The sequence below is a fragment of the Ochotona curzoniae genome, unplaced genomic scaffold (genome assembly GCF_017591425.1).
Source record: "Ochotona curzoniae isolate NIBS_2020 unplaced genomic scaffold, NIBS_Ocur_1.0 contig_4501, whole genome shotgun sequence".
NCBI lineage: Eukaryota > Metazoa > Chordata > Mammalia > Lagomorpha > Ochotonidae > Ochotona > Ochotona curzoniae.
The window spans coordinates 5,844,835-5,857,018 of record NW_024466307.1 but is presented as its reverse complement, the minus strand read 5'-3'; the positions used below and the strand labels follow the sequence as shown (position 1 = coordinate 5,857,018).

Sequence of the window (12,184 nt, the reverse complement as noted above, 5' to 3'; positions counted from 1 at the left end):
AGCAAATTTCTTTATCTCAAAACAGGTAGCCAACAAAAACACTTTTATTCTCTGAGATGAAAAAGATGGGGTGACATCGCTTGAAAACACTTAATACATCTTAATCATTAAAAAAGTAATTCGAGTAACAGGTGTTTTTTGTGCTGTAACAGACGTAATGTGTCAAACATGAACATTAAGGGTATGATTAACTAAGGATTATTCATCAACTTGAAATACACCAAAAAAGGAACAAAGAACTCCACAATCTATTAAAAATGATAAGCAGATAACAAAAACTGTAATTTCTTTCTGTGATTTTTCCTCCAGCACCAATGGGCTTCATTGTGATCATAATTCCAGTTTTACTGTCATATGGAAGGAAATGCTTTGTGAGCCTCAATAAGGCTGCCAGGTTTGGGACAGATATAGAAACCTTGGTATCAGAAACGAAAGAAAACACTTCCCAAGACGCACCGTCACTGACAGGCTGATCGCCACCTTGCTTCTGCACTGTTTCTTCCTCTGGGATAGCTGCCCACTTCTGCTGATACACCAGAGGACCACTCCACTTCCTCTCTAACGCCCTCCCTCATCCTTAGGGCTGGTCTATTCACAACCATGTCCCTACAGAGGAGTAGCCAAACCCAGGAAAGCTGTGCCTCAGCCATAACAGGATCTGTGTGGCAAACTCTTTCCTTAGCCCTTTCAATTCCTTATCTCCTGTAATTGTCCCATTATTCATCTTCTCTATAAAATTTTAAAAATATATATAACTGATAGTCTTTGCATCTCCTAATAATCATCATAAAATCCAGCTACCCCATACTTGTATCCTTTGGGGGTAGCCCAGCACCTTTAGGCCCTGGATAGTCTCCCCCAGGGACCGTGGGTGGCATGGAGTGTCCCTGAATGCCCACAGAAAAATTATGACACCCATAGCCACTCTGCCCAGCTCAACCTTGCTGACTTGTGAAGTTTTCTGGTTTACCTCCTCTTTGCCAACTTGATGAAAACACCCGACAGTATGGCAAAACGAGATCTCATGAGTGAAATCAGATCTCCACATTGTGCAGATCCATACTAAACCTGACTCAATAAAACTATTACACCTCACCTGAGATTCTGTAAAAGGCCAAAACAACAGACTGTTATGGATGTTAGAGGGAAAAAAACCACAGAATTTTAAGAGGTTTGTGGGAACTTCATTTCTTTGCATTTTTTTAAAGCTTAAAGTCAACATCCCCATGGGAAGGTATTAAGCTCGGTAGATTTTCTTCAGTTGCACCGGTCTTGGGACATGTCCTGTGGCTTCCGCGGTATCCGGGACGGGCATCCTCCAGGAGGAAGCAGCTGGCGGGTCCACTGAGGCGGGAAGACCCCGAGGGCGGGTCAGGAAGGATGAGTTCGGCTCTGAGCAGGCTCCATCACATCATGAAAACCAGAGGGTGCGGGACCGAGGGACCATTCCCAGTAAGGCCGCGGGTGGTCTCCCAAAACGCGCGGGCAGTGGGATGCACTCGCCCCTCAGCGACCGAGGGTGGCCTGCTATCTCCCAGAACGCGCGGGCTCCAAGGACGACTCTATCCCCCAGGAGCCACCGACGTGGCCGTCACCGCCCGCGCGCAAAACGCGCTCCACGCGGGTTCCCCCAACCTACCTCAGGCTCCTCACAGGCGCGCCCCCGGCCTCCGCCCACCTACCTGCGCTGCGCCTGCGCCTGCGCCTGCGCGCCCCGGCCCGCGCTCAAGGTCAGCGCCGCCCCCGGCCCCTCTCCCAGCCTCCGCGGAAGCGGCCGCCGAGGACGTCCTGCGTGGCGTGGGGTCGGCGGCGCGGCGGGGACGGGGCGGGACTTCCTGTCCCGCGCGAGTCCAGCGTCCGGCAGAGCCGGAAGAAGCGCGGGCTGGCGCCTTGGAGAGGTTGCCCGGCTGCAGGACGGAGAGCGGGAGGTGCGGGACGGTGCCGGCGGCTCCAGGGTGTGCGGCCCGCCACCCGTCCTTGGCGCCATGGTGAGTGTTGCTGTGAGGGCAGCCGTGTGGCGGTCGAACCGGGGGTGGGAGAGAGCGGTCTGAGCGGCGGGCGAAGCCCCAGCTCCAGCCCTCGGGGTGCCTGGGCCCCCCAGGAACCGGCGGGCCGGCGAGTGGGAGATCTTGTGCACTGGGCCCGGGGCGCCAGGTGGTCCCGGAGTTGACCTTGGCCGGCGAATCGCCGCCTTCCTCCGCCTCCCAGCCGTGGCCACGGACTGGGGGCCTCAGAGATGCCGTTAGCTTGTGAACGGGGTCGCCGCGGTTCCCCTGACCCTGGGAAGATGGACATTTACCACTCGAAACAACTTGGCAGTCGTTTTTCAAACTCAGTAAATGGAAAAGATGTCAGCTAAGAAATGAGGGCTTCATTCACTGAGGAGGCGAACAAGGGTTTCCTCCTCTGGGGAGGAGGGGTGTCAGGGTGCTGTGGTAAGGGTGGCAACGAGAGAACATTTGTCCTGAGGAAGCGTGTTCTGAGGAGGAATTGTGGAAGGAACTGTGTTCTGCATCCAGGCAGGTGGCAGACCGAAGTCCAGGGTCCCGCGGAGGGAAAGCACTTCAGGTTTGGGGAGTACACATTTTGTTCCGTGTAGACACGTGGTAGAACAGGTCATTTACTGAAGTGACCTTGGAAGGTCCCTAGGGGCAGCTATGTCGAAGTTGTTGAGAGTTCTTTGCAATAAGCTGTTTCCACAATACAAAAAGATAGAGGGATTTTTTAAAATGTTTTGTTTGTTTGTTGGAAAGGCATAGAGACAGATAAGTAGTTACCACCTGCTGGTTCATTTCCCAAATGCTGGCAGTAGTCGGTGTTGGGCCAGGCTAGAGCCAGGAGCCCAGCATTCAATTTAGGTCTCATGTGGCTGCTGGGGCCCCGTGGTAACACAGACTCAGGGCTGTGACATTGGTATGTAGGCATCCCAGGGGAGTTTGGAATGCTGGGCTGGGTGTCTGTCCTAGACATCTGACCTTTGTTGTTTTCCAAGATTACAGGCCCTGGTAAAGATCAACATAGTAAGTTACCTTGACCTTCTGAAAGATTTCAAACCCTTATCTGTCTTGGAATTTACCTGTAGTTTATCATGCTTTTTCCGGGGCTGAAGTTACCAACATTCCATTCCTGGGTGTAATGACTGAATGACTTAAAAGTTTAGAAGTATTAAAAAAATTTTTTATTTTGGGGACCAGTGCAATGGCTCAGTGGCTGAATCCTTGCCTTGCATGCGCTGTGTTATGTATCAGCTGCTCCACTTACCTTAAGCTCCCTGCGTGTGGCCTGGGAAAACAGGTGGATGGCCCAAAGCCTTGGGACCCTGCACCCACATGGGAGACCCAGAAGAATCTCCTGGCTATTGGTTTCTGATCTCAGCTCTGGCTGTTGCGGCCATCTGCCTTTCCAATAAAATTTAATCTTAAAAAGTAAGTCTTGCTTGTTTTTATTGGAAAGGCAAATCGTATTTACGGAAAGGAGGAGAGAGAATGAGCTTCTCCTGGTCTCCCACACAGGTGCAGGGTCCCAAGGCCTCGGGGCATTCTTTACTGCTTTCCGAGGCCTCAGGCAGGGACCTGGATGGGAAGTGGAGCAGCCAGGACAGGAGCTGGTATCCCTACGGGATGCCTGTGATTGCAGCAGGGGATTAGCTCACCGAACCATCATGCTGGCTCCCATATCTCAACTTTTTGATTTCTTGCTATGAAAAACTGAAAAAAAAGTGCTGATGAGGTCCTTGAATCCATTATAGTCAGAGAAAAGCTGAATGTGAACTTACAATATGCTTAACAGTGGAACCCCTCTCCTGCCAGTTCCAGGTTCGGTTGTGTGTAGAAGTAATGTGTACCGCCACTGTTTCACAGAATGGCACCTGGAGGCCATCCAGAGCCAACGCAGTGGCTTTCCCCATGTGACATGGCTCTGTTTCTGAGTTAGTTACTAACTTCGTTATGCACTTCTTCGCTGTGAAGCTGATACCTGTATTTGCAAGTGTGAGTGCTTGGAATCTTCAAAAGAGAAAGTTTAGCCAATACATGAAGTCAACATTTGGTAGATGTATATAATATTTAGCTTTTTAAAAATATATATATATTTGAACGGCCGAGTGATAGAGGGAAGACAGATCATGAGTGCCAGGAGTCAGGATTGGGGCAGGCAAAAGCCACGAGCCAGGAAGCAGTCTGGCTCATCTGCATGGTTGGAAGGACCCTCAGCTGCTGCTTTGCTCAGATGAGTTAGCAGGGAACTGGATCAGAGATGGAGCAGGAAGGCCTGGGACCAGCACCAGCATGCTGCACCCAGGGGTGGGAACAGTGGCATTTCCTGCTGCGCCACTGCTAGCCCCAAGGTGAGCATGCACATTACAGATTCTACCATAAATGAATTTGATAAAATTGTCTAATGTTAATAAGTTTTCCTTGCTAAATAAAATGGGACTTGATGGGTTAAGGTAAAGCACTTTCCAGGGGCCACAGCAGGACAAGCTTCGACCTGCAGTGGTGTCATCGTATATGGGCACCAGTTCAAGTCCCAGTTGCTCTGATCCACCTCCCTACAAATGTGCCTAAGGAAATCAGTACGGGATGGCCCACTTTACAGAGTGAACCAGCAGATAGAAGATCTCTTCTCTCTGCAACTCTGCCTCTCAAACTTTTCTTAAGATTTATTTATTTTTATTGGAAAGGGTGGTTTACAGAGAGAAAGATCTTCCATCCACTGGTTCGCTCCCTGAATAGCTGCAGTGTCCGCAGTTGGCAGCCCAGACGCAGGAGCCTAGAGCTTCCTCCGGGTCTCCCACATGGGTGCAGGGTCCCAAAGCTTTACACCATCATCCATTGCTTTCCCAGGCCATAAGCATGAAGCTGGATGAGAATTGGAGCAGCTGGGACACTAACAGGTGCCCGTATGGGATCACAGCGCTTGAAGGGGGAGAATGAACCACTGCGCCAGACCCAGTTTATTATTCTTACATTTATGATTCTGTACTTAACTAGGATTTTGTTCAGAATAGGTACATGTTACTGGTTACGTAGGACTTATTCTGACTTCCGCTACTTTTTCTTTGTCGTTTGGTTTCTTCAGTTCATCAGTCTGTGGTTTTGTATCACGCAGATAATACATGAGAACTTTGTTCATTTGTTTGACTACGCATTTCACTGCTCTGAAATAAGAGTCAAGAATTGAAGATAACTCTTGGGACTTTTTTGGCTTTATTTTTGTTTTAATCATTGCAAACAGATACTTGTTCCTTCTCGGATGTGTTGTGTAGCCCCAAGTGCATTAGATCCTTGTTCGTATAGCCAGGTTGTCATTTTGTGAGTAAATGACAATAGAATTGGGATCTAGGCTAAAAACACTGATGAATTTTTATGTGGTCAAGTTGTGGAAATGTATATGGAAAATTCCCTAAAGGCATACAACTATTCCATTATACTTTTCTGTTTGAGAAGTACAAGCTGAAATCACACGGAAGTGTTTCTGCCACTGAAGCTGATTGTGGGAAGAGTGGAGCTAGTTCTTGGGATTGCAGATATTTTTGGGCCTGTTTTATGTACAGAGGCACGCTATAGCAGCTAAGTTGGGGACAGAGAAGGTTGTAAACTTTGGTCATAGTCAGCGTAAATAAGAAAGCTTTCTTCTTTTCTTGCAGAGGGTAGGTGGGAATGTTGGGAAAGATTTTGGTAAATGCTTTAAGAAATGCATGTGATACACTCAGTACGGAGAAAAAGATACTCTAACTGTAGAGGTGAGTGGTGGTCATGTAGCATAGTGGTTGGTTTCAACTGAGTTTTGAAGAGTAATTAAGGGCATTAGTTCTCAAACATAGGTTTGGTTTGCTGTTGCTGCTGCTTATCTGGACCCTATGGTTGGGTGGCGGGGAGTGAAGTTTCAGAATATTACTTTCAGTAAATTCTGCAGTTCATTCTGAAGTAGATGATCCTTAAACTACCTTTAGTGGGAAATGCAGGCAGAAAAAAGGCAAATGGAGGCACTGGAAGTTTGAGCTGGGTGAAATCCGTCCTGAGCGATTTGTCTTCTGGTGCAGGGGTAGCAGTTAACCACATAGTGATGGAAGGATGGGCTGCTTAGCTCTTTCTTTTCCTCTGACTTGGCTGCTTTACCACTTCTTTCCAAAAGGAGCTTAGTACTTGTTGATTTCAACGTTGTTTTTTAGGCTGGATTGGCTGGCTTGTCATTCTTTATTATTTTTTTTGTTTGTTTGTTAATAGCGTTTGATAGTTCTCACATAGACCTTGTATATGCATGCATTTTGTTAGATTTATACCTAAGCATGAGCCCGGCACTGTACCTTAGTGACTAAAGTCCTCGCCTTGCTTGCGTCAGGATCCCATATGGGCAGCAGTTCATATCCCAGAGGCCCTGCTTCCCATCCAGCTCCCTGCTTATGGCCTGGGAAAGCAGTGGAGGACGGCCCAAAGCCTTGGGACCCTGTACCTGTGTGGGAGACCCAGATGAAGCTCCTGGCTCCTGGTTTCAAGTTGGCTTGGCTCCGGCCGTTGCAGCCACGTGGGAAGTGAACCGTCAGATGGAAGAGCTTCCTTTCTGTAAATCTGTCTTTCCAGTAAAAAATAAATAAGTCTCTTAAAAAATTATTTATACCTAAATATTTAATTGCTTGAATACATGTATAAATGGCATTGTGTTTTAATCTCAAGTTCCACTTGTTCATTACTGGTGAATACACATAATCCTACAGCCTTGCTGTAATCACTTAGAGTTTCAGGATATGTCACATATCTAGCTCTTTTACATTATTATGGTTTTTAGAGAATCCATTTCATTCACTCCTAATATTCCAGCATTACATACCTTTTTTTTTTCCTTCACCTAAAAGAGTGATTATGTTGCTAAGATAGATTCAGTATCTTTTGCATTTTGGGCCATAAATTGTAAAACTTAGGAAACCCTGAAATATTCTAATGTTTATACTTGGATATGGAGACTCAGTGTTGCTACCTGATTATAATGCTTAAAAACTTCAATCAAGATACAAGAATTAATGTCTGTACATGGATAAAATGACTTTGTAAAAATTAAACACGTGGCTTTGAAAGTTTCCTTGAACAAGAACTAGATAACCTTAAGATACTGTGATTCTGAATATGTGAATTTGTAAATATTATTGGATACACTTAGTTGAATGTACATTGTGGGTACAAAGAAAATATTACATTCCTTTGGAATTTATGAAGTTGGGTGCAGTGTGACAGCTCAGTGGCTAACATACAACCCTTGCAAGCACTGAGATGTGCTGGCTCATATACTGGCTGCTCCATTTCTCATCTAGCTTCCTGCTTGTGCCCTGGGAAAGCAGTTAGAGGATGGCCCCAAAGCCTTAGGACCCTGCACCTGCATGGGAGACCTAGAGGAAGCTCCTAGCTTGGGACTAGCTTAACTGGCTATAGCAGCTGTTTGGGGGGGTGGACCAGTGGATGAAAGATCTTTCTGTCTCTCGTTTTCTGTAGAGCTGCCTTTAAAAATATAGAAAAAAGGAATTTATGAAGTGTTTCAGAAACAATTGAAATACAAACTACATTTAACAGTTAATGTCTGCCAGGTTGTTTAATTTATCCTGTATTTTTGTATTTTTTTTTTTTTTTTACCTCCCTTTACACATGACGAATGGAGGAGCAACAGGTTTAGAATGTGTCCGTGATCTCATAGTTACAGGTGATAGAATTTGATTTCTGATCCAATCCTCTTGGTCGTTAGGCTGTGCTGGCATAGCAGTAACTGAAATTGCAACTCAGGTGCCAAACATGTCTTTCCAAAACCATAGCAAAATGAAGATCATGCTACCCGTCTTTGCCCTCACTCCATCCCGGTGAGGCACTGCTTCCTCAGTCGTTGGGAATGGCCCTCTGTCCCCTGTGGAGACGGGCACAGCTCCAGGAATGGGCAGTGATGCATCAGCGTGAGCATCTGTCCCACGGTTACTGCATTTCTCAGGTTGAAGGCCATAAATGTTGCGGAGCTTCCTGGCCCTTTGCTTTCATTGCCTGCTGTTTGCCTCTGGAACTTTGTTTCTTCCTGAGTTGCAGAGGGATTGTCATGCTTTAAAGTATCTTGCCTTTTCACCCATATGTTTTCTTTTTTAAAATTTATTTTATTTACTTGAAAGAGAGAGAACTTCCAGTTTCTGGTTCAGTTCCCAAATGGCTGTAACATTCAGAGCTGAGCCAGGCCAAAGCCAATAGCCAAGAGCTTCATCTGGGTCTCCTGTGTGAGTTTAGGAGCCCAAGGATTCCTCCACTGCTTTCCCAGGCCATTAGCAGGAAGCTGGAATGGAACTGAAACAGCTGAGATTGGAACATATACCCGTAAAGATGCCCATGTGGAGGGCAGCAGCTTAACTGATTACGCCACAACTCTTACCCCTTTTGCGTATGGTTAGCATACCTGGTTTCTTTACCAAATTTTATTGGTAGGAGGATTTTTACAAGTCATCTTTTCGTGTTACTTTCTCATGACCACCAGCTATTTACTTACTTATTTATCATGGTAGAGTTCCTTTAAGGAAAAAATAAAACCAGTGAATGTTGATAGAGTCTTTGCAGTAAGTTTCTAGAAGTAGAGGATTGGATTTTGAAGATTTGAGAAAAATGTTATGTGGACTTGAAAAGGGAAAAGGAGACTTTCCTGCCCTAAATGGAATGATGCATTAAGGAGGAACTTCACCAAGTTGTTCTCTGATGACCAAATGTGATTATAGGCTACCAGGTGTAATGCCAGAAAGTCTTGACACTATAGTTTAGGACTTTTTAGTAACCCTACTACTCTTATTTATTTTTTTTTTCTTTCTAAAGCTGTGTTTGTTTGAAAGGCAGAGTTGGAGAGAAAGGGAAGGAGTCCGCCATCTGTTAGATCATTCCCCAAGTGGCTGCAGCTGCCAGAACTGGGCTAGTCCAAACCCGGAACCAGAAGGTTTTTTTTCCATGTCTCCCAGAAGGGAAAGGGGCCCAAGCACTTGAGCCATATTCTGCTCTTGTAGCACATTATCACAGGGAGCTGAATCAGAAGTGGAGCAGCTGGGACTTGAACCAAGGTCCATATGGGATGCCAGCATGCCACAATGTTGACCCAATGGTTTTATCTTAGTGATTAAATAATAAGAGGCTTTTTCAAATATTTGTCTTGATTGCTCTTCATTTATATAGTCACCCTGCCCTCTTTACATAGTGCTTAGTTGATTTTTGTTATCTTTTACCTGGTGGGTGGGTGCCACAGTTTGCCCCAGAGCCCCATCCACTTAGAAAAAACAAAGTCATAGATTCTTACTGTGTTTTCCTGAAACAGAAGTCATATTAGGAGATTCTTCCACCCTCAAGTAATAGACTTCATTAACTTAAATGTTAAGTATTTTTACTGTCTCCAGAGATTGTGTTTTTATGACCATTGCCAAAGATGGCCATTTTTATGACAAGTATAAATTATTACAAAATCATTTAAAACCTTATGACTTATAGGCATGTATATTTCAGTATAAGCATTCCATGACTAAAACCATTTGTTTTTGTAGTCAACTTCCCTTAAAAGATAACCAATTGGTTGGCTTAGCAGTTGCATCCCGCATCAAAGAAGTTAGATTTGACTCTGCAGTGCAAGGTTGTGATCTGACTGCTCCTTTACATTTGCAAACTCTGGATTCTTCTCAGATCTGTTACAAATACTATTAGCTCATTTAAATCCCTCATAAGAAAGGTGTTAGTGTTTACATCGTCTGTGTATGCTAATCATTTATCATGGTTTTAGTTAAAATGTAGTCATGAACAGTAAGATCTGCAGGGAAGGTTGGAGATGACTTGCTGATTGTTGTCATTCTGGAGGTGGGAAATGAATGAGTCCCATGGAGAGCTGTTCTAATTGGTTTGTAGCTAGCTAGTGACAGAACTGCTTTGATCCAAGTATATTCAGTTATTCAGCACATTATGATATTCACAGTGGAGGTGTTTGCTAAGAGTTAACATTAGGGATACACATTACATGTTCTTGGCTTTGTATATAACTTAAAATTTAAAGTTAAGCTGAGATTTCTATTTCAAATTTGGTTAATGAGCTTTCAGTAGTGTACTTTTTAAAGTCACAATTTTAATTTGTTTAAAGTATTTCATATATATATATATATGTATATATTTGAAAGGTAGAGTTCGCGGAAGGAGAAAGCCTGATCTTTCCTCTGCTGGCTCATTTCCCAGATAGCCATAGTTTGGCTGACCTGAACCTAGGAACCTTAAACTTCATCCCGGTCTCCCATGTAGTTGTCAGGTGCCCAGATCTTTGGGCCTTCCTCTTCTTTTCCAGACGTTTTAGCAGGAAACTAAGTGGAGCAGCCAGGACTTGAACTGGCACTCAGTTGAATTTGGTGTTGCTCTGCTGTGCAACAGTGTGGTTTCCCAAAAGTATTTGTGTCATAGATGGCTACTATATTAGATTGGGAGGGTTGTCTTAGTCAGACATGTACCTTTTCCTCTGAGATGAATATGTAGCATAATACAATGTTAGTGGCTCTGGAAATGAAGTTTTCTTTATGCTAAAATTCTGTACTTGACACATAGTAGTCACCTGAGGTGTAGCAAAGAACAAGGGGGAAATTTAAGCTTTATCTTTGTGTTTAGTCAAAGTATATATGTAATTTATATTGAAAAGCTGCTATCCTAGATATTTTCTAGGAGTGCAGGTAGGACCAAAGAGATGAAAACAGTGTTAGTGGGAAGGAGATGAGTAAATAAGTCATTGCAGTTGAGCATTAGTTTGGAGTTAGGCATATGTTTTCTAGTAGAAGGTCCAAAGTAAAGCAGGTTTTACAGAGGAAAGAGGATGTTGAAGATTGGGTGAGAATAAATCTAAACAAGATGATGTATAAGGGAGAGACAGAGAGCTTTCATCTGTTGGTTCACTACCCAAATGGCCACAGGCGCCTACCCAGAGCTCCCCAGGGCCCAAGTACCACTTAACCCTTCCTCTGCTGCCTTTCCAGGCGGGTTCACAGGGAGTTGGATCAAGAAGGGTAAGCCTATGTCCATGTAGGATTCCAGTATTGCAAGTAGTGGTTTAACCTACTGTTCCACAGTACCAACCCCTTTTTGTATTTTCTACTTGAAAGATATTTTAAAAAAATGTTTGGTGCTGGTGAACAAAACTAATTCTGTAAGTGAGCTTGGAAACCCATCCGTTTGAGTTCATATCTGATTGTTGATAGCTATATTTTATATTTGTCTCTTGGTAGTATTAAGCTGAATTGCATGAAATTGCCATTCTGTTAGTGGAGACAGATATTGGAAATTATATGATTCAGTCACTAAATATAAAATATCAGCAAATACCCTTTATCGGCTTTTTTGCTAAATCCTGTTATTTTATTTTCGTGTTTGTAAGTGCTCTTTATTTTAGCTTTTGACCCAGTTCATGGTGTCTAACAGAGCTGTGCTAAAAGAATATCAAGCAAAGGAGGCAGCTAGTTGGTCTAGCAGTTGGAATGTGCACATCATGTATACAGCTCCTGGTTCCAGCTGCATTCTGGTGCAGACCTTTGCAGGCAGTGGAGATGGTCCAAGAGGGTGGTGTGCTTCCAGCCATGTGGGAGACTTGATTGCAGCTTGGCACAGCCACTGCTATTGCCAGCATTTGGGGAGTAAACCCATAGATTGGAGTGCCTTTCTCCCATCTGCCCTCCCCGCCTATCCCTCCCTCTCTCCTTCCTTCCCAAATAAATAGTTCTTTTAAAAAGTTATAAATGTGGATGTATGACAGAGGGGTTTTTTGTTTTTGTGTTTTTTTTTTTTTTTAATTTGGAAAGGCGGATATACAGAGAGGAGGAGAGATAGAGAGGAAGATCTTCCTTCTGATGGTTCACTCCCCAAGTGGCTGCAACAGCTGGAGCTGAGCCAATTCGAAGCCAGGAGCTCTTCCGGGTCTGCCACACAGGTGCAGGGTCCCAAGGCTTTGGGCCATCCTTGACTGCTTTCCCAGGCCACAGGCAGGGAGCTGGATGGGAAGCGGGGCTGCTGGGATTAGAACCGGCACCCAATGGGATCCTGGCATGCAAGGTGAGGATTTCAGTCACTATGCTTCATGCTGGGCCTATGACAGAGGTTTTTTAAGATGTTTACTTCCAATATGTTCTTAAATATGATTGAGTATGGTTTAGCTTAATCCAAAAGGATTT

At 44.6% G+C, this 12,184-nt stretch overlaps 1 protein-coding gene across 2 annotated transcripts in view; it reads left to right on the top strand.

Moving 5' to 3' along the window:
• Positions 1 to 1,900: 1,900 nt before the first annotated feature.
• TMEM161B (transmembrane protein 161B) overlaps positions 1,901 to 12,184 on the top strand; it is a 50,763-nt gene continuing 40,479 nt past the window's right edge. For both annotated transcript variants that reach the window (XM_040986019.1, XM_040986017.1), the window contains exon 1: positions 1,901 to 1,988. Coding sequence is in view for 1 of the 2 variants with exons in the window: in XM_040986017.1 (XP_040841951.1) it covers positions 1,986 to 1,988 (3 nt within the window). In the remaining variant the exon portion in view is untranslated. The remainder of the gene's footprint in view (positions 1,989 to 12,184) is intronic.